The sequence below is a fragment of the Gallinula chloropus genome, assembly GCF_964237585.1.
Source record: "Gallinula chloropus genome assembly, chromosome: 3".
NCBI lineage: Eukaryota > Metazoa > Chordata > Aves > Gruiformes > Rallidae > Gallinula > Gallinula chloropus.
The window spans coordinates 82,042,015-82,068,806 of NC_140087.1; the positions used below are offsets into that span (position 1 = coordinate 82,042,015).

General features: G+C 39.7%; 1 protein-coding gene across 2 annotated transcripts in view; it reads left to right on the plus strand.

The window, feature by feature from the left end:
- Nucleotides 1-3,043: 3,043 nt before the first annotated feature.
- The window catches only part of USP34 (ubiquitin specific peptidase 34), a 129,774-nt gene continuing 106,025 nt past the window's right edge, over nucleotides 3,044-26,792 (plus strand). For both annotated transcript variants that reach the window (XM_084262502.1, XM_084262503.1), the window contains exons 1-3: nucleotides 3,044-3,216; nucleotides 21,859-21,946; nucleotides 25,338-25,758. In XM_084262502.1, coding sequence (XP_084118628.1) covers nucleotides 3,174-3,216; nucleotides 21,859-21,946; nucleotides 25,338-25,758 — 552 coding nt within the window. In that variant the 5' untranslated portion in view covers nucleotides 3,044-3,173. The remainder of the gene's footprint in view (nucleotides 3,217-21,858; nucleotides 21,947-25,337; nucleotides 25,759-26,792) is intronic.

The following is a 26,792-nucleotide window of genomic DNA, read 5'->3' on the forward strand; positions in this document are numbered from 1 at the left end:
ACAGATTTTATGTATTTTGGTATGACAACATTAAGGTGCTTTCTAAGTGACTCTGTACAGCTCCTGGCTTCCAGCTTCAGTAAGTTTCCTTTTGATAAGTGGTATTCCAGCAGATAATAACTGACAAAATTCAGGAAACAGCACGTGGCATATCGTGAAGACAAGGTGTGAAAGCTGTGGAAAAAAAAATGACATGCAAAAGATTAAATAATCTCAGACACATAGAAGGTAAGACAGTACATCAAGTGAAAAATGACATCATGAATACACGTAAATATATATATTATGTATAAAAAGCTCTGATGGATCTCAAGCTTTGAAAGCAATGCTGTAGAAAGGGAAGCTAGTCAGTACCTTAATTCAGGCATGAGCAGAATGTGGTAATTTTAATATTCTGGATTGTTCTTGTATCCTTCATTAGGTAAATTTTCAGGCTATCTGGCAGAGATGACACTATGGAAGAAGGCCTTACAGGGTCCAGTACATCTGTGCCATTTTAATCCACCACACGAGCCTAATTTAGTAACTTCCTGGTTTGCAGTGGTTAAAGTTCTAAACATCAATAGAAAGCATATTGTTTATTGTTGACTATGACTGGCAGGAATGACAACATCTTTAATTTAGGTATAACAAGAAAGATCAGTAAAAGGTTTCTGGGAAGTTTAGAGTTTGGTTACTCGCAGTCTTCCTCCTCCCATCCCTTGTATCGGTATCCATTGTTAGTCTCAGAAATCCTGTCTGGCAGATACTTGCATTAACATATGATGTGAATTAAAGCTACAGACAAAGAAATCATGTCTCATGTAGACTCTCAGAAAGTTATTTTTCTGTACTATTTTAATTTAGTAAAGGGAAATTTCAGCAGAAAACATTTAAGAAAAGCTACTCCTGTTGATAACCCCAACTTGGAAAGTATTTAAAAAGCAAGTATCAACAAGAAGTCTGGGTGAAAGATCTTTCTAGCATATTCCTGACTTCCACAGTAGTTGTAGCCAACACTGGGTCTGTTGTTTACAATAACTTGTCTCTTATTTTTAAGCAGCAGTGGAATTCTATTTTAGCTTAACAAACTGGTGCCCTGAGGGCTGTGAGGAGAGCATTCTCTGCACTTCAGTGGGAGGTTGCACATACAAGCACCAGTGGTGTTACTGCCAGTATAAATATGCTCATGGAATTGAAAGAAAGAAATACAAGTCCAATGTCATTGTGGAAATGCAGTTCGGTTTTGTTTTGAAGTCAGTCACTGAGGAACTCAAAACAGCTCTCCATTATTTTACCCCCTTACTTGGCAAGTTTGGTTTACTTTACTTTCTACTAAACTATATTGCATCTGCATTGCGGCTATTAATAGATTTGCTTCCTTAATCCTATGTACAAGTCAGTAAACTAGGAGCAGTCGGAATAATACATTAGCTCACCACTGGGTGGTACTACAGAAATAAAAACTACTACACGATACTGAAGAAGTGCCTACTTTGGCGAGAAAAACCAGCCACGATCTATCTACCCCGTGACCCGTACTCCAATCACACCTACCTGGGCGAGGGAGTGTGCAGGGTTCACGGGTGGTAAAAAAAAAAAAAGGGGGGGTGTGTTCTTGTATGGAAAACTGCCATTTGTGTGAAACCTCTTCCAGCAGTCTAGAATCTCGTTCAAAATGCGCCCGCGAGAGACTTAACCGGTAGTTTTAAGCGGCATAAATTATGTAACTCTAAAAGACGCTCTCTCGTTTTAAATCTCTTCTCACGAAAAGACTTAAGTCTCTCATGAAAACGCGGTTCTTCCGACCATTCACGAGTGCTGGACTCGCCGTTAGACATATACCGCGCAGAATAAACCACTGTCCAAGGGAGAGGGAGAAAAAAAACTATGAGGTAGAAATAACATAATTACTTGCATAAAATGCTATCGTAGTGTTAAAAACGTTTATTTTCGCGAGGCCGGGATAGGACGTGCCCCAGCGCGCTTGTCCCTTCGGCTCCCCTCAGCCGGGGCTGGGCGGGAAGGAGATGGCTGACAGCCCTTCCGTCCCGCCGGCGGAAAACGCCAGTAACTACCAAAAAGACGAAAGACCTGAAAACCCGCCTAGAAATTAAGGCGCTTCCTTCCTTCCTACGCTGCGTGCCCCTGAGGCGCCCGCCGGAGCTCGGCGCCGTGCGCTAAGCGCTCCCTTCAGGCCGGAGGTCCCCAAGGGCTTCCGCGCCCGCCCGCCGTGCTCCAGGAATTCTCCAGCTGGGCCGGCCTATTTATTAATAATAATAAACGATAACGAGGGAATAAACGGGCAGCCCTTAAAACCCGCGGCACGCTCAGCGGAGAGCTGGCAGAGTCTGCCTCGGGAGCCATCCTCCCGCAGCCCGGGCAGAGACGAGCACAGCGGGAAAGGGAGGAGCGGCGGTAGTCGGGGCTCCGGGGCCACCGTGGCGGCGGACAGAGGAGGCGGGGGGAGTCCAGCGGCGGTGGGTCGGTGCGAGCGGCGCAAACGAGGGCGCTTCTCCGGCCCTGCCGCAGCGGCGTGTCGCGCGTTACTGGAGGAGATTCCCCCCTGGCGGGAGGCGGGAAGAGGGCAGGGAAACGCGCTTCCCGCCCAACCCCGGGCGCGCGCGGAACCGCAGCGGCAACCCCGGCCGCCGCCATTTTACCCTCCCGGCCCCGGCTGCCGTGCCGTCCCGCCCCCTTCCTCCTCCTCCCCGCTCAGCAGCCCGCCGCTCGGCCTGGGGTGGGAAGGCGGGGCGAAAGCGAAGGGAGGAGGGACTCGGATACCTTCGCCTGCTGCCTGGTCGGAAACTGCCGAGCTGAGCCCGAGCGCCCTGTCCCCCCTCGTTCCCGTCCCCTCCTCCTCCTTCCCCCTCAGCAAAATGGCGGCGCGTGGAGTCACTGGGAGCCAGTGAGTGACTCGGCTTCTCCTCCCCGCCGCTGCCGCCGCCGCCACAGGCTCATTTGCATTGATCAGCCGCCCCATCCCCCCCTCCCCCGGATCCCAGACCGGCCCCTACCTCTCTCTCCCCCCCCCCCCTTCTCTTCCTATTCCTTCCCGCCCCCTCCTTCCCCTCCCCCCCTCCCCCCCGACTGACCCCCGCCCCGGCCCCCATCAATCATCAATCAGCAGCACCGAGTGGATCAATCAATGGTCGGGAGGAGGCGGCGGCGGCGGCTGCTGCTGTTAATGAACAATGTGTGAGAGCTGCGCCGAGCTGCTGGAGGTGTTAAATGAGAGTAAGTGCGGCCGCCCTCCCCCGCTACCCTCCCCCCAACACTCCTCGCCCCGGGCCGGGACCCCACGTACCCTCCTCTACACGGGCTGGGTTATAACCCCGCTTCATCTCTTTCCTTACCCCCCCCCCCCCCCCCCCCTTGCCTTTCCCCTCTCGCCGCCTGGCTAGGGCCTCCTGGGCGCGGGCTTACCTCTCTCTCTGCGGGGTGGCCATAGAGGGACAGCCTGCCTTGCTCTGCGGCTTCCTTCCCTTTCCCTCCTCTCCGTATCGGGGCCGGGCGACTTGCGGCCTGGGGAGGGTGCGCCAAGGGGCTGTCCCCGCCGGGCCTTCCGCAGGGGAGCCTCCCCCCCCCCCCTTCCCTCTTTCCCGCCTGCCCCCCGGGTGTCTCCGTGTGGGGCCGGGCGGGGACGTGACCCTGCCTTTGGCGTGAGGAGCCCGCTTTTCGCCCTGCATCCCGGGGAAGCCGCAGCGGGGCCTAGCTGACTCCGCGCGCGGCTGAGGAGGTGCCTGGGACCTGCTCCGGTGGCTGCTCAGCAGCTGGAGGCCGGGCCTGGGCTGGGTCCCTTTTAAGCAGCAGACAAGGAGGCTTTGACTGATCCTGCCTCCCCCCCTCCCCCTCGCTGTCCGCGGTGTGGTGGTGTCGAGGGGAGGGGGAGAAGGGACGCTGTGGAGGTTTTTTTCGGGTACCTATTTTTCCGAGGCGACTGTTTGGCTGTGAAGGAGCCGGCCCCTTAAGAAGCCTGGCTCGGCTTTGCGAGGGCCGGGCTGGCGGTGGGGGGGAAAGGAGCTCCCGGGCTTCAGGGGTGGTCTCTTGCTTCCTTCCGAAGTTTTCTCTCTACGGGTGTTACTTAAACAGCTGGGAGGGTAGGAGAGTGAGTACACCAGGTATTCCCCCAGCACTGCTGAAATCTGATGGCAGTTTGGGCATGAAATCCCCTTTACCCTGTGCAGTAGGCCTCGTGTATCCCTTGGAACCTGTTCTCGGTTCTGCGTGCAGACAAGGTACCTTCCCTGCTTCTCAGGCTTGTCTCTGTGCACTGCTTCATGAACAAAGACCAAGAAAAAAACCAGAATTTCTGGAGATGCTGAGGAATTTAACGAACTTATCAGTTAAAGTTTGTGATTAGCAGGAAGTTAGGCTATCTCAGATCTTAAAACATTTTTTCTGGTTGCACACTGCCGTCGTCTGCTTAGAGGCAAATCGTGTTCCAATGAAGTGAAGCACAGAATGCTTCCTAGAACAGGATTTGGGTAGAGTTTTCTTAAGTCATGTGAGGCCCGATTGCATGTGGTTGTGCTTCCCTCAGATATATGAGTATGGCAGTTGAATGTTGGCTTCTTTCTTGCTAGGGAAATATGATATTCAGTGATGACCAGCGCTGTGTTTGAGGAGTGAATATGTATGTGTAAAACTAACTTTCAGAAGAGCCTAGAGGCTGGAATAAATAAGATTAAAATGCTAACATTAGAGAACTCTTGGTTTGTTAAAATTGTTTGCCAAGTTTGGTTAAGCTTGTAAGTCCAGTATCTTGTTCTGAATGATCATTGGGATGTTTACTTAATTTAGGAGGTATACCTTGTCTTTCTCAACTGGGAAGATGGTGAATATGTCAGTATTATGGATGGAATGCTTATTTAAACAGTAGGTTCAAAATAAGACTAAGCTATTAGTGATATACCAATGACAACTTTTTGGTGGTGGAGATCATTTCACTTGATTCTGATGGATTGATAAATAATCGTTTAAACTTGATCAAGATTGGTGTGTACAAATAGGAAGTAGCTGTAATGTTAAACTTGATATTTCAAGAAATCTCTGAAATTCCAATATGACTTTACTTTTAGAACCATTTAAAGGTAACTGGGATTTAGGCAGCTGGTTTTTCCCTTACAGATAAGGCAACACCTTAAATCACTTCAACAATTTAATAAACCCCAACAAGCTAGGGTATGGATACTTTAATGGTTCTGTGTAATTTAAAGCATAAACCTTTGAAAAGGAAAAGGAAATTTGGCTTTTTAAGTTAAATGTGTTAGGTAAGTTATGCACCACTATCGTTATATAATTAACTTCCAAAAATTCTAAACAAACAGCTTAAGGTTTGGTCTTCCTTGCAGGGAAACAAGCACACTTTAAATAAGTGTAACTATTTTATGTGTGTGTTTGGATACTAAGGAGCATATGATAGTGCATTGTGTGTGTGCCACCTACATTCTCACTGCAGGAGACTGAGTTACAAGGGAGGTGTACTTTCTTCTATAACTTCAAGATCTGTCCTTTGTGTTTCTTAAGGAATAATTACAGGTGATGTATGAAAATAGTGTCAACCCTTGTTTTTTTTTAAAACACTGCAGCAAAAATGAAAAGTAGTAGTAAAAGAATGAGGTCATGCCCAAAATGTGTGAGCCAGAGACTGCCAGCAGTTTCCTTTTCTGCCCGCTGAGCATTTGGGATCGCCTCTTCACTGAAACTACCAAAACTGTTTGAAAGAGGTCCAGGAAACATAAGCTAGTTTGTTTTAGAAATTTCTTGCTAAACTAAACATTTTTACACAGGACACATACTGCCTTTTGTCTTTGTTTACCCTAATGTTGACAAAATAATTATTTGGTATCAATTGTATGACAGGTCACGTAGAAAGTGGAGTGACTAACAACTAATGTATTGCTGTGAAAAGAACACGTGGGAAGCTCTGGTTTTCTTAACAAGAAATTGCAAATTTATGGATGGTAGAAGGAGGGAATTTGACAATTCTGCAAACTGCTAGGCATGTTTTTGTTACAAGCATATTAGTCCTACTGTAAACTTGTACAGTATTACTTCCCACCCCATAACGTTGTACGGATTTGTAGCCTTTGTCTAGCAGTGACCTGTGTGTAAGCCCGGGGTTATGGCTTGCTAAAGCTTGTTACAAGACTCCAGGTCCTCAAGCCTGATGTTGTAACAGGTAGTCAGTCAGTCTGAGGACCTGCTTCCATGGCTGCCTGAGATCTTGTGGAACCAGAAACCTGTAGTTTGAAAAACTTATTTTTTGGCCAAAGGTCTGTATGTAAGCATACATTTATTTAACACAAAGTTTCATTGCTATGCTTAAGCATGAGAAGTAGGCCATGTTTTATGGACAGAAGCAGCAACATTGGGTTTTTTTGTTTTCCTCTTGCAGCATTTTTATTTTCAGCATTTGATCCAAGTATGAAATCAGGTAAATTCCCTGATCTTGGAGTCTTTTCTGAGACGTAGTAGTAGTTTCAAGTTATGATTTTATCCAGGAACTCAGTAAAACACCTAATTCCTTCTTGAAACTCCCAGACTTTAAAGCAGCTTTTTGCATCGCAAAACAATGTTGTTCACATAGTCTAATTTCTTGCTGGGTGCTCTAGGTACCATTAATGTTACTTGTTTTCCCTGGCAGGGATTTAATAAAGTCTACAAAAAGTCTAGTCTGATTTCTGAACAGAAACATTTTTAGTAGCCTTAAATAGAAGGCCGGTGGGGGCGGGGGGCTGTGAAGGAAGATGTCATTGTTTACTTTTTAAGATAAGAGCACTTATTGACAAAGGGCTTAAAAATTCTCGTGGCATTAGTTGTATGGGCTCATTTAAATGTGCATACTTTCTATAGGGTATATGTGAGGAGGGGGTTACATGCTGTTGTGTTGATTTGTAGTAGTCTGTATCCCAAAATGAACCCTGATATTGACACACTGTACATTCCTTGCTCTTTATTTTTTGGATGCCAGGTCTTGTCAGTCTAGAAGGGATTATATTGAATTTCATTTGTTCTTTAGTAATATTTACATTGCTGTGCTGTCCAGAGGCCCTGATCAGGATAGTACTGTTTTGCTAGGCACTGCACAGATACCCAGATAGTCTTAACTCTAAAGTAAAACGGAAAATACAGAAATGTAACATTAAACACAGATATTTTTCTTTTCTGTCTCAAGTCTTTTATACCACAGTTGTACTGGTCACTGTGTCACACCTGAAGCCACAGTAATAATAGTTTGAGCTACCTACAGACCCGTGCTGTCACTGGATGCTTACACAGGCTTCACGTGTGATGCTCAGTAGTAAGTGTTCATTGTTGTGTGCCTGGGAGTCCCGTCTCTTGGCTTAAAGTGGAAATCTTGTTCACAGACTGGTCTTGAGTTAGTTGTGCTTGCAGTCCTAGCTGTGGCATGTCCCAGAGAGCCTGACTGAGTTTGGTTGCCTGAGAGGCTTCCCCTTGGGACTGCGACTGGTGTTGATGTATGTTGACTTAAAACTATGTAAATGGCTTTGATTTAGGCTTTTTCTTTTTATTTGGCTTTTATAAAAGTAAGAAAAAAAATTACAACATTGAAAAATAGGTTTTATTTTCCAGCAACAGTTGTGGTTTTTGGTAACTTTGGTAGGCATAGGTTATTCCATGTTCTTGGTTTCTGGGAACTAAGTTTGTTTTCTTCTCAGTATTCTACTTCACTTCATTTATTACTTCTTCTGTCCATTTTTTTTTTTTTTCTTAGAAGCTCTGTAACCTTATAAAATGAGTTCATGTTGATGAATAGAGGCTTCTAGGTCTTATTCTATCACACAAGCTTGGAGGCCATTTTTCTCATTATGCTTTCTCTTAAACGTTTACTGAAACATAAAATAAAAATAAAAAAAAATGACACACCCCCACATCCCCCCCATCTACTCAAGCAGAAGAGTTGGATGGAGGTTAATATTGTAGTTTTCTGTCCATTATCACTGTCAGAACTGCTCCCAATATGATGAGGTCCATAAAACACCTGAGGTACTGGGGTGTTTTACTATTTGTATAGTTTCAACACAGACCTGAATTTGATGCTCAAGATGCTTGACTTGACTTCTTGTCACATAATTCTGCCTTTAGGAAGCACAGAGAGACCTAGAGGTTGAGCGAGGCTATGTGTACTGTGAGGAAGACAAGAAACTGAAATATTCCACAACATTGCAGCATTTAGTTTGTACTTGGGTATTTGGATATGATAAACATTTCATTCTATCGATCTTCGTACAGTGTTTTAGATATATGGAATATATGTTATAATGAGATTATTACAAATGCTGCATAATTAACATCACTTGGTCTACAAGAGCTGCTGCCACTTGTTCAGTGTTTGCCTGTAAGCTTCGGTATTGATTATTTGACTACCTCTAGTGTTTTGCACAGATCTGGTGTTTTGTTTGACTGTTCCCCTCATGCAAAACTGAATAGTAGTTGTCTCTGTTGCATGACTTTTTTTCTTTTTCTTTTTTTCCCCCTTTGTCCCTTTTTATATATTCGTGTTTTCTTTCCACATACACGATATTTCCATGTTAAGAACCTCTGCAGGTACTCTATGGAGGAATTACTAGTGTAACTGCCCAACTGTATTACACTAACCTAAATATTCCCTATCTTCTGTTGAAGAAAAGAAACATAATTGTTTATAAAGTTCAAGTTTGGTGATTGTTTCATGTTTAGTTTTGCCTTTGACCCTTTTAAGGTGATGAGCAAACAGACTTAGAGGAAAAAGAAAATAACTTTTCCTTGATAGCAGTGCTGCAGGCAGTGGGGTAATGCTACTCTAAATGAATCGGAATAACCAGAGGGAAAAAAAGGACGGAGGAACTCATATGTTTACTAATTGTGAACTTTCTAAAGCAAAAGGGAAGGTGACTTGAGATAAAGGAGTTTTACTTGTTTGTGACTGTAAGGCAGTTGAAGGAAAAACTCTGTGACTTTAATAGCTGAAAGGCTTCTATTTTTAGAAAGATACTTCAGCTTTGGTTTTGTACGATGATTTTGGTTCATGTTATTTGATGTGATCAAAAATGATTTTGTCCTGAAACTTTTCCTGTTCAGGCTCCTGGAGACTGGTTCTTTCTCATTGCTCAAGCTGCTTGGTCGCTGATGCTGAAGATTGGTTACATAAATCCCATTCTGCTGAGTTTTGGTCCGAGTTATGGACCATTGACATGTATTGACTGCGATCTTTCTCTTTGTATGTAGCAGAATCTTATGTTGGAGAAGTATTTGTTACAATGTCCTTAAAGCTTAAGAAACCCATCACATGTAATATTAAAGAAATTAATTGCTTTATTTGTAGCAGAGATTCTCAAACTTTATGCTGTAGGTGCTTTTAGCCTTCTTTATCCCTACACAGACTCCACAGTTATATTTCTGCTTGGTTATATGAATAACTTCAATTAAATTCAAGTGAGGAAGTAAAACCTCCCTTGCTTGATTAGATTATTTTTTTAAGATACTTGACTAGTGTACAACTTGAAGTGATCTCATTCCCTGTGTAGGAAAACTTCCCCTGCTTTTTTTTTTTTTCTTTTCCCATATCTTTTGATGCTGTATGGCTTTTCCTCTGTAAGGATAGTTGTCAAGTTATGTAAGTCTCAAGCAGCTCCTGAGATGTGTCCAAGATGATGTGTTCTAGGCTATCCTGGATGTTGTCAGTGTCAGTTCTTTGGAGAGAATAGCTGTTCTAACTGTCTTTAGATGTGGAGGTAGCGGGGGAGCATAATGGAATCTGCGAGAGAGAGTGCTTGGGCTAGAAATTTCGAGCTGCTGTTGAAGGGGCAGTACCTTGGAGAGCAGACACTGGCCCTATTTCCTCTGCCTGTCTTGGAGAAGCCCGGTCTCTTGGATGACCAAGGGTGTTGTCTTACATGGAAGGAGTTGCATGGATTCAGGGGACTGAAAGACTCGCGCTTTCTTCTGATTTGTAGAATTCCTTTTTGATTTTGCTTTTCCTCTCCAAGTTAAAAAGTAAAATGTATCTCATTGTTTTCAAATCTCATTTCCACATTGTGGTTTTTAATTCCTGGCTGCTTTTTCTCCGTGTCTCTGAAGTTTTCTTCTGTCTTCCTGTGTTGAAGTAACATTGAGAAAAGCGGGTCTTGCTTTCTGGAATCGTGTTCCACGGACAAGTGATGAGCAGTCTGCAACTTGGTGTTTTAGAGATTAGAGTGGGAAAGCAGTGTTTACATCATGGTTCCTGTGATTTCTTTTATTTTCTTATTTGACTACTTAGGTTCATCTGAGTACTTGATCATATTGATACTCTGTCCTGCACCTCATCTTTGTTGCAACTCTTCTGTTAGTTTTCAAAGTTGTTATGTTTCTGTGCTTGTGATTTTTTTCCATTTCTCAGTTTCCATTCTGCTTACTTGGATGCTCCTTCTGTTCTTCCTTCTATCCCCCACTCTGCTTAATTCTTCGGTGTTGATTTCCTTTTATGGACTTCCATAATTGATTTTTTTCCCCTTTACAGTAGTCTCTTGATGACTATTCAGGTCTGAATCGGGAAAGATGAGAAATATCACAGAAGTTGCCTGTGGATGATGACAGTGCTACATTGGTGTCTTGGTGCTTCCAACAAGTCCTGTTAAGACTTCCACTGTACAGGAGGGCGTTTCTTAGTGAGGGAGAGCAAGATTATCTGTATAGAATAGCTTTTATGATTTCCATTTTTTTCCTGTTCCTTTTTTAGTGTACCTCACCTGTTAGCTTTACCAGCTCAGGTAGTTAATAAGTAAGGATTTTTGCAGGCTAAGCTATGCATTTATAGTTGTCAGGATTCTGGGACAACCTGAATGTTTATATGAATAGCAAGTTGTGTCTATTTAATTTCTGTTGTTTAAGCATATGTGGTGGTGATTTCTTTTTTATTATTATTTTGTGTAGCAAATGGGAAGTTTCTAGAATCTAATCTGTGAAGAGGTGAGAAGCTGTTCTTTTCACTTTCTTCCTTCTATAGGGATTGATGTGCAGTCTGAATGCTAAACATGGGCACACAGCTGTGAGCATGTTTGTGATTTTTTGGTTAAAATACTCAGCTTATTTGTAGTTTTACAAAGTTTTACTTTTGGGACTTTCTTCCTTGACATAATTTGGTGCAAATGCATTACAGCTATTCCTGGGCACTATTAGAAGAGGAAATACTTGGCCTGTTTATGTATATATGTATTTATATGAGTATGAATAGAATTCCTTTGGGAGATGTAGTGCTGGACTGACTGATTGAAGAAGTTGAAATTTGCCAGGAAAAGTCCTTGTGGAAAAAGTGCCTTTGAGTGTTGACCTTTATTTAGCTAATTTGTAGAAGATCTGTAAATAAGGCTTCAAAAACACGTGACAATTGAGGCATGATTTCTCAATCAGCATCCATGCAGATCATTGGTTCCAATCTAGGAAGCGAGCGACAGAGCTTTATTTTTGCTGCTTTTCACACTAGATTGAGGAAGCCTCCAATTCACTGCACCATTTTATTGATTGACTCCACTGAGAGCTTTTAATCTATGTAATTGTATACAGAAACAGGGAAAAGTTTAGGATGAAAACTGTAATAAACTATAGTAAACTGTGGTCTTAAATATGTGAAACAAAAGGCTTACTATGTATGCAGCTGTTAAGTACTGTGTAGATTCCTTAATAGTGGAGAATGTGCTACTTCCATACCTGCTGCGCTGATAAGCGGGCAAGGATGATGTCTTCTTGTTGCTTTTTGACAGGTTCATGAAGAACGACTGAAGCACTGGTGCTTTCTGGAAGCCTTGAAAAAGTTGGGTAGTGTTGTGGTTGGTTTTTTGTTCTAGTTATAGAAATACATCACTTAATTTCTTCTTTTGTGTAAAACTAATGCCCCCAATGCAAAGTACTTTACTACACTTAACAAGAGTAGAAGTTCGGCTTTTTAAGTTGCAGGTGGATTTTTCTTGAGAAGGTAGTCTGTTAGCATCTTGCGTGTTCTTCATCTAAGAAATCATGTGTACAAGAAGTGTACAGATTGCATGACATTATTGTGTGTGCTTTATGCTGTGTTGTGCAGCACTTGTCTTTATCTCTTGGGCTTTTCAACTCATTTTAGGGGGATTTGATAATTTTTAATGGAAGATTAATTTCACTTTCAGGATGTAATCGGTTGCTTATTTATTGATCTGTGAGATGTAATTTAAATTATTTATAGTTTGTTACAATACAAATTTCTTTTTCTCCACTAGTGAAATTTTTTAAAGTGCACGTGAAGTGAATAACTAGTATTTTTCAGAGTTGTCTTCTGATGGTGTTCTCTGTTTTTATCTTGTGAGAACTTTTTGTTTAAAAATCTCTGGGCAGGAAAAATCCTGCTTTCACCTCTACACCCTTTCTTCTCGGAGAGGCTATGAGCAGCGCTGGAAATGGACAGCGGCCTGTTTGCAAGGGAGGACAACTCCAGAAAGCTGTAGGAGGGCCAGAATATAAAAATTTACCCAGGAATTTGGGAAATGGTCTGTAAAAGGCTTATGCAGTACAGTTTATGCCAAGCCTTTCAGTCATCAGCTGGTGGAAGAGTCTGAAAAAGTTTATTTTTCCTTCTCTTGCTTGGAACTAGTACAGGACTGGGGAGTGTGACCTCAAAAGCTTGATGAAAGTAAGTTCTTTTGTTTGGTTTAAGGATGGTCAGTGCAGTATATCTTTGCTGCATTGGCCTGTCTGATTACTTTCACAGCTAGAAATAAACTATTTCTAGTTAACTTATGGTTGAATTAGTTTGTGGGTCTTCTCTCCAAGCTACTTTTTCATCTTAATCTTTGAAATTAATATTTTAAGGCAAATTATTTCTTAATCAGTCTTGATTATTTCTTTGCTGATATAATATTTGACGTAGATACGGTCTGATCAAGTTGATCAGGTTTGAGATCAGTTTTCATCAGTAACTAGGAAGCTTTCTAGGTGTTAGCAGTGTCAGTTTGAATCTTTAAGAAGTCGGTTGGCTTTGTACATTGTGTTTAGCCATGGTTACAGATACTGACCCATGTGCACTTGCTGATTTGTGACTTTCAAAATAGTCATTTATATCGAAATGGCATCTGCAAGTGTGTTTTCTGGTTGGAGAGGATGCTGTGGTGAAACTTGACTGTAGTCTTGGAGATACTTGCAAAAACTATATAGACATTGCCCGCAGCCATCTCTTCTATCTTTTGGTCTACTAGCTTTCTGAAAAGTATTTCAGGAAAAAAAATGGTACAGTTGTGGTTTAGCCAGTTATTTATCTAGCAGAGGTGAGTGCAAAATTTGAGCACAAGTTTGAAAGCTGAGAGAGAATGCAACTTTGCTGGTTGCCTATCTGTTCTCAGTATTTTATTCTCTGTTTTGAATGTGTCTGCACTGATGGAAACAAATAATGCCTTTGAGTTCAAATGCGCAGCAAGATCTTCTTGGGCTTTCAACAAACTGCCTGAAGCTCCATTTACTATAATGACCCATTGCCCATTTTTATCCATCTTATCTCCTTATTTAAGCAGGCTCAAGTATACTTTGTAAGAAAAAAATTAATCATATTTGCCTCTCACAGATTTTGTCCCTAACCCAAGAGCACAGACATTAGGTGTTTTTGTTATAAATTTACTGGTAATCTGTTGCTTCTTACTGGCTGTGGTTGCTCTGTGGTAGGCTCTGGCCTTTTCTTTCTGGTTGGGAGGGAAAAGCTGTTGTATTTTCTGTAACTGATTCAGACTGTGCCAAGTAGTACAGCTGAAATAATTTGCAAGGTTCTCTTGAAAATAGAATGCTTCCTGCTGGAGTATGTATTTTAATTTTTTGCATTCCTTGCTACTTTTAATTAAGACTAGTAGAAAACCTCTTCAGCTTGTTCATGCAATTAAACCTTTGTTCTACTGACAGTTTGATAAACTTTGAGCTCTATGTTTTCATCCTAAACTTCAGAGCTGGAATATTTAAAGAAAAATCATTCAAAAGTAGAGTCATTCAATCAGTGACATTATTTTCCAAGTTTATATGTTGTTAAAATTGCCTAGATTTGAAATTTATCTTGGAGTAATCAGTGATATGTTAGGGAATTCTGGTTTTATGCAGTACTTGCCCAATCCTGCATTGATTCTTTAAGAAATTTATAGTGTCTGTTGTTAAAATGTGATAATGAGCAGCCTGACTCTCAGCATCTAGTATACATTTTGATGATGTCAAGCAGACTTGATTGTGTGGAAATACTATTTAAATTGAACTGGAGGTTTTTTTAATATATATTAACAAAGAAACTGTAACTACTTTTTTAGTGATGAAAATGCACTCTTTCTAGAATTGTAATACCTAGTCTTGGAGCCAGAGAGAGTTTACAGTACTCAAGTAAAATAGTACTCTGAAATAAGAATACTGCTTCTTTAAAAAAACAAACAAAAAAAGCCCAACAAAAAACAACATCCAGCAAGTGGCACAAACGCTTTGAAATGCTTTATAGGCTTTTTCCTTAGTAACTTGCCATTCCCTGGGGAGGGAGAGTTGCTATATCTTTGCTGCTGAAAATCCCAAGATAACAAGTGTTAGGAGGTGCAGTGCAAAGATACCATGTATGTTTTCATAGATGCCTTCCACCTGACATGACAAACATTGAACCAGAGCTGATAACTCTGCTGGCTCCATGCTGTACTGCCAGGCTCCTTCACCCCCCTCAGGCTTCCATGGAAATGCCAAGCCTAGATACCATGCCGCTTGAGGGAATGCTTTGTGGATTACTGTTGTGCAGCACTGGGCCAGTGAGCCCTTTCAGAAGCTGGGGAGTTGAAAAGGACAGTTCTGGGACTCTTGGTAGGTCTTCTTGGTCCAGCAGAGCCAGAGCAATGTGCAGGTGGGCCCATTTTTGATTCCATTCAGTCACATCATCCACAAGCTGATGTTAGATCATTTTGTACAAGTGTTTGATCAAAAAAGCCATATCTGCATTACACAATTTTTAGCTGATGCAAGCTCATTCTGCTCCTTAAATTTTTCATAGCAGTTTTATACTTTTTTGTATCCATGCCATTCCATATGGATATGATGCTGCTGCTCCTCCTGCCATGGGTATATCCCACCCCAAATTGTGTACTTCACACTCGCATCTAGTCCAGTTTAAATTTCTGTCTTTAGATGGTACTGCATGGATTTAGTATTTGTGAACTTGGAGCTGTGACTAACTCTGTGGGAACAGTGTGAGTTCATGCAGTGTAATAACTTAGGCTTTTCTGTCTCTGAAAGTTGCAGTGCTGCTTCTGGACCTGAACTGGTTGATGAAGCAGTACAGTTGTGTTTTGTGTTTGAGATGGTACTTCTAAGTTTTAGGTTATAATTCATCTGGGTACTTGTGGGTGGAAACAGTTCCAGTGTTCTGGGTAAATTATCAGATGATAGTTGAGATTTGACCATGTTTAGTTGAGATTTAACTGCATTTAAAATAATTCCACGTGGAATTGTTGCCTGTGGCATGTTTTCTTTAGGATGGTGAAAGTCATAAGATATTCTTAAGTACTGTTTCCTTAGGTAGATCTCTACAGCCGTTCTGAAGGGGGCATTTTATTCCAAAGCAATGATGACCTAGCACACTGACAACTATAGGAGGGCAATCGCTTTTGAAAGATGACAGTTCTTAAATTTTGTGCAGGTTCTCACAGTCAGCTTCTGCTGTTTTGCTCTAGACTGCCCTAGCATATTATAGTAAAAGAAAGAGGTGTTTGCTGGCGAAGATGAAGGAGATCGCGTGGGAGAGAAATGTATGTTAAATGAAGAGAATGAGAGTCAGAGAACTTCATGGTGATTGCAGGGAAATGGCGATGCATAAATACAGCAGTCACCCAAGCTTATTTGCTCTGTTCTGGGGAAGTTGTATCTTACAAGTGATGGCTGTTTGATAAATATGCCAAGGCTTGTGCTACTCCTAGTTGAGTAACTATGCTGTGAGTAATGAATTAGAACTCTGAAACTTGTGGCTATAAGAAATTGTGCAGGTGCTGAATAACAAGCAGATGACTGCTTTTGGGAGACCAGTTGTAACCGTTTTTTTGTTACTCTTTTGAGTAGCTTCTGTATTTCCATTCATAAGAAACATAAGTTTAGACTTGAAAACCTTGATCAGAGTTGCTGAAATTGCTTTAACATTCAAAAGTTTAAGTGTCTGACAGAGGCCAGTAACTTGATCACAGTTTGTTTTTGTAAGGAAACAAGACTTTAAAAGCATACCAAATTCCTGTCTTTAACCTATTATGTTGTATCTGTAACCTCTGTATACTTTGTAATCAAAAGCTTGCAGAAAAGAGAAATTTACCAGGTTGGAGGATTTATAACAAATGAAGAGTTCAGTTTAGACTGAAAATGGATTCAGGTCTGTTGTGGGATGGAAGCAGGCATAGTTATCTGAAATGCTGTGCTGTAGTGATATGCTGAGCATTGACAACTCGGTATCATAAAGATAGCATAAAGGCACTTGGAAGCACCTTAATTATAGAACTATAGAGCTTTATTATGTCAGTATTATGGGTAACAGACCTGATTTTCCTATGTTAATATGACATTTGAATAGTGTTTCTAATGCTGGAGAATTAACTTTTTTTTATTTGGCAGTACACTCTACCATAGTGCTCTTTGGTTATATGTATCTAGTCAGTATTCTGGGGCATTTTTGTTTTATGGAGACTGAGGAGGGCAAAGATGATCTTTTCCCTCCCTGAAAAGTTTTAAGGAAGCTTAGACAGTTAAACTGTGTTGACATTGAACTTCAAGTTGGTGCTGTCCTCCTAGATACTTATCAAAGGTAGCTTTATAAAGGAAGGTCTGGAAGAACCAATGAATTGATCTAAGGCAATCATCCTTTATAGTCAAAAAGGAGTGATTCTAATAGATGAAAGTAGAAAGGGAGTCGGAGACACTGAACTCTGTAGCTATCATCTTACTTCCTATTGATCATAAACAAAAAGAAATCCCGTATGAGTAAGAGAAAACATCTCAGTGCATAAAAAAATAGTTTGCTGGTTCTCTGTGTGAATGGTGTTACTTAGAAGTTTATGTATATATTTCCTTTCAAGATTAGTATTATTTCCCCTAATGCTGTTTCCTTTATTCTATGTCTCTTGTTTCCTCTATATAGTCTGTATCAGGGAACAATTTCTGAGAATAATGTCCATTTTGAAATTGATCTAGTCATTCCCAAGAGAAGCTGATACCAGATGAGCCTTGGGGGAGGAGGGGGAAGGGAGCAGAGTCTGCATGCAACTGTACCTTGTTAGTTTTTGAATATGTAGCAATTATCATTTTACATGTTAAAGTTTTCTATTGTTTACTTTGACTATATTAAATTTCTGAAAGTGCAGAGTATACTTTTAAAAAATACTATTTTTACTTGCCATTTGATTTTGTACTTAATGTGATAAGTGACCTTTGGATATAAGATATTCCTCACAAGTCTAGCATGATAGTTGTCCTTGAGGTCTAATTACAGTCTGTTCCTCTAGCTCCAAAGTTCTTACTAAAAATGCACTTACGGTCTGAGCTTCGTTTGTTCACAGCTGAAATTATATTGTCCCCTTCTTTGCAGTTGATTTGTATTTTTTCATCTGCTGTAACTTTCTTGGTGTTGTACCTTTATTAATAGTACTTTTTTTCCTTAGTTTGGGAGATTGTGGTGTTTCTAGTACTATAATACCCTTTTAGCAAATTACTCTTTTGTGGATGATTAGGTAAATCACCCAAGTTTTCATTTAAAGCTAGCCAGGTAAAATGGCAGAGTGGGGAAACAGTGAAGAAACATTTCTTTCTTCTGAAATGTTTGAAATCTTCACTTTGACAATTGCATGTTTTGGTTTCTCATCAGCTACTTAAAATGTAATTGCATTTTGTCTGTGGAGTGGTTTTTAATAACATCTGAAAACTTAATATACTAGAAGAGGTTAAAGTTAAGCAATTCATAGTTACTGCTTTGGGTTAGTTAAGCAGCTCAGCTCTTTCCTATATGATGTTATTGTGACAGAAGGATCTGTAAACCATCTTGTTATAAAGGTTCAGTAAAAAGAGGCAGTGCTTATTTGTATAATATATTTGGAATATAGCTGGAATTTATCTACATACCAGTCTGTCTTCTTTCTGCTGCTTAGTTCTGTCTTGTATGGATCTGTTTCAGGCCTTTAACAATTTGCTTTTTCCATACTTTTAACAGTAGCTGTAACTTCAGTGTCTTTGCCTATAGATGAGTAGTATTAGGGTGAGTTACTCCAGATGGGGTGAGGCAATTTAAGGTCTGCAGTCATTACAAAGTTGTTTACTTCTCTCAGCCTCCCCATCCTCACATTTTCCTTCCCAGTCCCTTCTGCTTACATAGCTTTCACCCTGAATATTAAGTGGCTTACAAAGTCAACAAAAATGTGGATAGTTTTTTGTTAGGTTGGTAAATTGGATTTGCTGGAGTTCCCAGTCTGGCTGTTTGGATTCCTGCAGGAGTGGGGTGCAAATAGTTGTTGAAATGCATGGCTATGGATGCTGTTAGTAGCATGGACTTGAACTGGGTTATGTTGATTTTGAAATTGGATCTAGTGCAGTGAGATGGTGCTTGTGTGCCTGGGAGATAAGAGGGAAAAGGAAGGACTGAAGGGTGAGAAGGTCTGAGAGTCTTTAAAAGAGAAGGAAAAGTTGTTAAGGCAAATTTAAGGAAGGAGAAGAAAGTCAAGCCCTGAGAGCTGAGGAATAAATTAGGGAAGACATCTCTAAAATCACTACTTTATGAGTGCCTGGAGGAAGAAGCAGCCTGTGGAGACGGGGCAAGGGCGCTGAGACTAGGATTGGAGTGCCACAGCTGAGAGAAATACTAATAGATCATGGAATGACTGGCTGTAAAGCTCTGGAGCACATATTATCAATTCTTATTGATGAGAGCACACAAGCTGCCACTTTGACATACTTCAGATGCTCTCAGAGCACACAAGTATGCTTTAGCACATCCTGTGAGAATCACTGCCTTAGGTATGAAACTAGGAGAAAGCCTAATCTGCCAAATCAATTTGCAAGAAGGAGGCTTGTTACAGTAAAAGTTTTTGGAAAAAGTTGGACATGATTGTTAGCACTGGGTTTGAAACGCTGGAAATGTGAGAGACTAGGGAAACAGCAGATGAAGGGAGGATCTAAGGCATGCAGGATGCTCGAGAATGGGAGAGAGAGTAAAAGGATGTGCTTTATTTACGAGTGAATGTGTTTTAACTGCTGGTCCATTCAAGGCAGAAGATGACCAGTTTGAAAGTAAAGACACACATCATCGATTGGAAGTGAAATCATGCAGCTAAGTCATTACAAAACTGGCCGGAACCAACAAATGTGCAGAAACTATAATAAGTGTGATTGTTCCTGTTGCTTTTCTGTTTTTTCAATTAAAAAAAATAGTAGGCTTCATAACAAATTGTTACTGTACTTGAACCTGCATGTGCCCCTAAAGAGAGGAACTGTAAATCCAATGTATCCACGAAGTTGGTATGCTGAATAAGAGAGGAACTTGAAAGCCTAAGATTTAAATTTTGGTTGTGAGGACATAAATTGGCTGAGCTGAAAAATACCATTTCTGCTAAGGAGCAGAAGAGAGCGCTTCAACTAAGGTTGGGTAGAAGTCCTGCCAGATGTGTCACTACCTCCTTTGATCGTGGCACAGGCCTAGGTGAATTCAGTGGATTACTGCAGCCTCAGTGTGGTTTTTCCTTCTTTGATCTTCCTGCAACAATATTATTTATAAGTACAGAAGAGGGAAATTGTGTATGTGGCCACTATATTAATTAGTAAATAAGACCAGGTGAAGTTGATCTATGTGTGAGATGTAGAATGCATGAACAGGAAAATAACAGATTTCTCCAACTAGGGCATATACCTCCCTGTTTCTTTAACCCAAGGCATAAGTTTCAGTATTTCCATAATTCCTATGGTCTGTACTCTGCATGGCAATTGTAGCTTGTAAAGGGCCAGTTAACTTTAAATTTGTCTTAATCTCAGAGGGGAGATTTGGGAGCATTCCAAATGATTGCAATGAAAAGGCTGCTCTGGAAGTTAAGAGTTACTGTCCTACTTGTGAGACTGTGTGGTTTTTATGTAGGGTGTTGTGGGGATGAAGGAAGCTTTATAGTTGTGTAAGGTCCTACAAGTTAGAATTAGGTTTGTTGCTACTAAATTACTGTCAACGGCTTTTATGTCAAGTTTGAAGGAATTAATCTTAATGAAATAATGCTCACAAAAGTCAGAAACGAAGGTTTTATGAACCTTTTATGCTGGGCAGTTTTTTGTGTTTTTTTTTTTTTTTTTTTAAGAAGCTCACTATAGTTGAGACTGTCTTTTGTGGTAAACTTGACCTAAATTGTTTGACAGAGTTGTGGGTTTCTTCAGTGCTGTGCTTTGGCCTTAAGAGTCAAGTGTCATAGTAATGTAGTATCAGTTGATACCCATCTCTGTGCTTGTCAATTTTGTACTTTGTCCAGTATTACTTAAGGGTTTTTGAAGCCTTCTAGGAGTGAGACAGAAAGTGATTTTTAAAGTTTAATGGTATCCTGTTGAGGTACTACTTTTTGTGAATTTTTATACCTGTGTGTGGGCATATGTATGAATGTATGTTATGGGTGTATGTAATGTTCTTATTTTGAAGAAGTCATAAGTGTTTGTTTTCAGTGATTATTGAAGTAGTATTTTTCTAAACTTTTTAATCTGTGCCAGCAGACTTTCATCTCCAGTTTTTAGAAGCCTGTATTAATAGATTACAGAGGACTTCGGAAGGCTAAGGTTGGAAAAGAGGTTGAGGGGTTCTGATGCTTGCAAAGCAGATGTGACCATCTAATACTGGAAATTTCATGTGAAATGTAGATAGGAATACTTATTTTTGTTAGAAATGAAATTGTCAGTGTTTCTTTTAAGTTGACCTTCTCAATCTGTAGTGATCATTTAACTGTAGAAGTGTATGGAAATTTAGGACAAGGAGAAAATGAGAATTGTGCATTGATAGATGGGGAAAGATTTGTGACTGGTAGACAGAATCCAGTGGCCTAATGTGTAATTGGTTGACGTGTAAGTGGAAATGCAGAGTACTACTGATATTCAACTTACTAGAGTGTGTAAGAATCTAAAAAATGCTTACATACTTTAATAAGCTAAATATCGGTATTTTATCAATATAATTTTTCATAATACCTCACTGAAGTAGCTGTGTTTTGAAATCAGTGCACAACTGTTCTGGTTTCTGTGTGTAATAAATGTGGTAAGGTTTATCATTTTGCTGATTAGTGATTCATTATGGTTATATGTCAGTTAAATCATAGCTGTATTTGAAAGGAATAACCATCAACTTAACTAGTCTGAAATAACTGATAACTTCATGCGTACACTCTGCACTGTTCTTGATAGTTTTGTTGTGGGGCTTGTATTTTCTTCTCTCCCCCCATCTTTATCTGATCAGGAAAAGGAAGTTAGGAGCTTGTGGTCATCTCAAAAAGCAGACAGAATTGGGGGAGGGGAGGAAGAACCTCACCTGGTTAATGAGTACAACCGTTGAAGAAGGTCATTTGAAAGTTCATGTCAATCTAGTTCCCACTGAAACTTAACTTACAAAGAGTATTTTGGAAGAGGACAATAAGAAGGAGGAACTGTGAGCAATCACTAATTTTCACTGTAGTATTCAAGAATACTGTGCAATTTCTGTTTTCAAGTTTAATTGCATCTAAACTGCAGGTTTGGTTGAGGACTTCAGTGTCCAATATGAAAATAAGCTTCCAAAATACATGTTTAAATTTTTGATGCTGTCAAATATAATTCCTAATAAGATTAGAGAAATTGCCTGGTGCTGGTTTTGGTACTAATATTGTTATGTTTTTATTTTCTTAGTATCAGACATTGAAGGTGCTGATGGGTTGCAGCTCAGAAAGGAACATGCCCTCAAGATATTTGCTTACATCAATTCCTGGACACAAAGGTAATTTTGCATTGAGTTTGAGTGTTGATGGTGGATCTCAACAGTAGGTTTCTCTTTTTAGGAAAGAGTCAGTAAATTAGAATGGGAAGTTATTAATGTGTAGTTAAGGGATAGTTAGAGAGTGAAGGATGTTTTACTATTTACTCAATAAAAAGAAATGTGTTACCCAGTGCATTTTGGGCAAAGCATATTTTTTATCTGGATGCAGTAATAATTGTGTGGGAATAAATAGCTATATTGCAATGACAAATAATGTGTGTTGCTACTTCAACATGAAAATTTCTGACCTTCTGTGGAGGCAGGGTAGTATGAGAAGAATAAAGAAATGATTACTCCAAATGGGAACATCATGTGATATTTTTCTTAATGTCATAATACTCTGAGTCAAGATGACGAATGATTGCAGCCCATAGCTGCTAAACTGAAAAAGAAAATTTAAGACATGGTTTTCTTAAATCAACTACATGATGCCTTTTAATCTGCTATTTAAATTACGGTTGGTGTTTTATGTTGGGCTTTTAAAAAAAGTTTACCTCACAGCTACTGATTTTTTTTCCCAGCACAAGGAATTGTATGGATATTGGCCTTTAGACAGAACCCATAGTAAGGATGTTTGGAATTCAGTGTTCAACTGTGGTCACAAGACCAAACTGAATTGTAAGATGTATTTGGAAAAGTATAGAGAAGAAGTTGGAAAATGTTACTCTGGTATTTAGAAGACTGCAGAAGAAGAAAAAGGAGTGTCATGCTTTGGATACTTGTAAAAGTGGAATCGTTATGCCAAAAAAAGGCACTCAAAGCAAATCCATTAACTGCAACATGTGATTAGAAACAGAGAAGGATTTTTAAATCAAAATAAACAGCAGGAACAGGAAACAGAATATTGTCATTTCTTGATAGGTCCTATATCCCAAGTTTGTCCAGGAACAATTGCAACCTATTTGTTTTCCAGGTCATCATCTCTTTAGAGTTTTGTTCAGGTCTACAGCTGTGACATGACAAATCCAACCTGAAGAAAAATAAAGATTGGATAACACTTAACAATTTTTTTATTTTCTTCTGGTTTCTTTTTACCTTCTGTATGTATGGTTCCATACTATAAAAGAGTATGGAAACAGTCCTTAACCTATTCAAAGCAGAGTCTAGCAACAGGCCACAGTAAGGATTTTTACTTGACATTTTAATGTCATGTCCTGTTTTTATTCTGCCAGATGGGCTTTTGAGAGTTTTGCTTGTTTTGTGCTTGAGGCCTTCCTTAAGATCTTTTTTTTTTTTTTTTTAGATTTTCTTAACTTGTAGTTCAAATACCTACTTTCCTTCAGAGGATCAGTTGACAACTCAACCTGAAGAATACCTTTTTCTTCCATCTGCATGTAATAGTGTTCCCATTTAAGTTTTCTATCAGAAATGGTTATGTTCAAAGAAATTTTTCACTTTTTCATAGATCTTTAATTTTTGGTGGAGTTTTTCTTCCTGTGAACACGTTCAGACTGATACGTGAAGATCTGGATGTTTTGTCTACGCCTTTGTCTTGAAACAGAAAGTCCCTTTGCCCAACAGAGAATTCTCTGATATTGGTTGCCATTGAAATACAGATATGTGAGATGTAGTTCCCAGACATTGTTTTCATTATTTCCAAGCATAATTTGTTACAGCCAAATTGGGTAGTAATTTATAGACATAAGCAATGGACCTATCGTACATATCTTCCCCCAAGGATAAATGCTTGAGGATATGCTTGTTTTACCTGCAACTTATTGTAATTTGTTAATAGGAAAATACATTTACAGGTAAATAACAAAATATGTTTTTCAAATGGGTGAAGACACTCCACTTGCACAGTATTACAAGGATTTTTCTTCCTGCATGGATGGGACAAAAGGTTTCAGATGCTTCCATCATTGTATCTGTGCTGGAATTAGAGAATAGTGAATGTTATCTTTGTGTCTAACCAACAGTCATATATATAAATATCTGTATTCAGAATGTATGTATTTTAAGAGCTGTAGCTCAAGGGCGTGTTTTATTCCCTCAGGAGAGGCAGCACCCTCTACCTGTCACACTTCTGAGCTATTTTTTTTTCCTTACAAATCATAATTTAATACTAGTTTTTAGATTAAATGCTATGCTTTGTAGATGTTTTTAATCACTTCTTACTGATGACTGCTTGCCCTGTCTTCTGCCTGCTAATTTCTTTCAGAAGTAGTATGTGTATTTTTTAATTATTCTGGTGTCTGAGAACTGTGGACTGGAGTTCATTGTTCTCCATGTAACAGGAGAAAGGTTACTTACTGCAAGATAGCAGCCAGTTTATCTACCAGTTACATTGTTCAGTAAGTTTGAGTGAGAAAGAGCTGAGTCCATCTCAAAGATTCTGTTACAAGCATTTAATATTAGTCTTCATTGAAGCATCCTTTCTTATCACTTGCTTTTTTCTCTATGATCTTCAGAATTTAGATCTTTCTAGGGCAATATCCTCCACCTTTTGTTCAGAGTGAGGAGGGTGCTTGTTTGTATGGAAGAAGCAAATGTTCCCAGACAATAGGTTCTAGGGTTACCTATTTTTTTGGGGGGGGGGGGTATGCACCCAGAATCTCTCTGATATATATAGTTACATTTGGCCACAACTAGAGCTGTAGTAGAGTATTCTAACTTGCTGATTTGATTGATTTTGCTTGTCATATTGGTAAAGGGACAGTATATAGTTTTCCCCTTTGTTCTTTTTGGTAGATACTCAGATCAGTAATCTCTGAGCCTGCATAGTGAAGAAAGTGACGAAGATGCTTGATACTGCTTTTTCCCATATGGATAAAGAGTACCAGTGTGCATAGGGTGTGCACATATCCAAGTGCAGATGCAGGAAGTGAGCTTAAATGCTCAGTTAAAAATAAAATTGTACTAAAGCCCTGTTGATTTAAAAAAAAAACAAACCCAACAGACAACCAAACAACACACCCCACAAGCCAGTAATTAGTTCTTACACAGCTGACAATTATGATTGCAATTAATATCAATAGAGAAAAGCAGACAAGGAAACTGATTCAGGAACAAACTGAAGAACATGGCTTCCTTAGGAATATGGTGACCTTGGCCCTAAGGTTTCTTATTGTGTGTTTTCCTCACAGTGGCATCTGCTAAATGATAACCGGGACTTCATGGTTTTGATGAGCATTTGGAAATAATGGGCTGCTCACAGGGTTTAAGGAAGGTTTTGTGACTCCCACTTGTTGCTGGGTAGAGTCTGTTTTATTTGGATTACCTTACTTTTATGGGTCTGTCAAATATTTTGTGATTTAAAATGTTCTAATGTGAAGAGTCCTTTTGGTCAGTTACCTGTTCTGATTTTAGCTACTTCAGGAATTTTATTACTTTTTTTTCTGTTTTCTTACAGACAATGTCTGTGCTGTTTCAAGGAGTATAAACATTTGGAGATCTTTAACCAAGTAGTATGTGCGCTTATTAACTTAGTGATTGCCCAAGTTCAAGCTCTGCGGGACCAGCTCTGTAAACATTGCACTATTAATATAGATTCAACATGGCAAGATCAGAGTAATCATGCTGATGAGCCACTGAATGTAGAAAGAGAGTCTCATGAAGAAGAAAATGGAGAACGACAAAAATCTATAGAGAAAAAATTAGATTCTGCAAGAACTTGTATCCTGACAGAGGAGGAGTCTGCAAGGAACACTGATGCTTTTAGCTTATGGAGCACTGATGAAAAGGAAAAGTTGTTGCTGTGTGTGGCAAAAATCTTTCAGATTCAGTTTCCTCTGTACACTGCTTATAAGCATAATACTCATCCCACAATAGAGGTATATCTTATCTTTATGTGTATATTTAATTATTATGTGAAAGGTTATTTGTTCTCATTAATGACTAGACTGTGTGTTTGGTGATAGTTGCTTTCACACAGGATGGGCAAATTCAGCTCTCCTGTTGAACTCAGTAGAACTTTTCAGAGAAACTTTTTTTAAATGACACATACTCTTACACTTTCTTTAAAATAGGCTTAATTGTTATAGGTAATATATTGATAAGTGTTGGATGGAACTGTACACTGAATTATTGTACTGTTTAAATAACAGGAAGGCAAAAAGGGGACTATAGCGAAGCCTTTCTTCCAGAAGGTAACCCATTAATAGTTTACTAATCTTTTCATTGCAATCTCTGGTTCTAGAAGCAAAGCTTCATAAACTAAACTTTTGTGCAAGACCAAACTTGTTAGAAAAGATGTTGAATTGACTGGAATAACTGACCGAGCTCTATAGGAGTAGCTCTGTTCTACAGTGCTGATAGTTCTCTGTCATGTTTGTTATTAGTACCATTCACACTTGCCCTATTTTCTTATGAAAAACACACAAACCAATCAGAAAATAATCATAAATCTTGCAATGTCTTATTAATGGTTTCAGAAACAAATAAGGTGATGTTAGCACATCCTAGTTAAAACAATATAGTTATTGGGAAAGGTTGGGTTTTCTTCCAACTTGTGGTAGTCTAATAACAAACAATTCTCTTAGAATATTTGTAGTGAAGAAGAGATGTATTAAGCTAGGTGAGGAAAGCTTCTATCCAGCAAGTTTTTGAGAAAGTCAAAGTGGAGAATTAAGCTACAGTTAACCCAGTCTTTTTTATTTTCTTATTTAGAAAGCTTTGGGAGTTCTGAATGGTTAAGTTTGGTTTTGAAACTCAAGTCCAAAATGAGAAGATACTAAGTTATGTATAATTTTGGGTTATGTATATTGGAGTGGTATAATCCGTTCTTGTTGAATGAATCCTGCAGTCCCTAACAATAAATTTAGTTAAAATCCACAACAGAATGGGCTTTTTGGGTGGGCTGGACTTG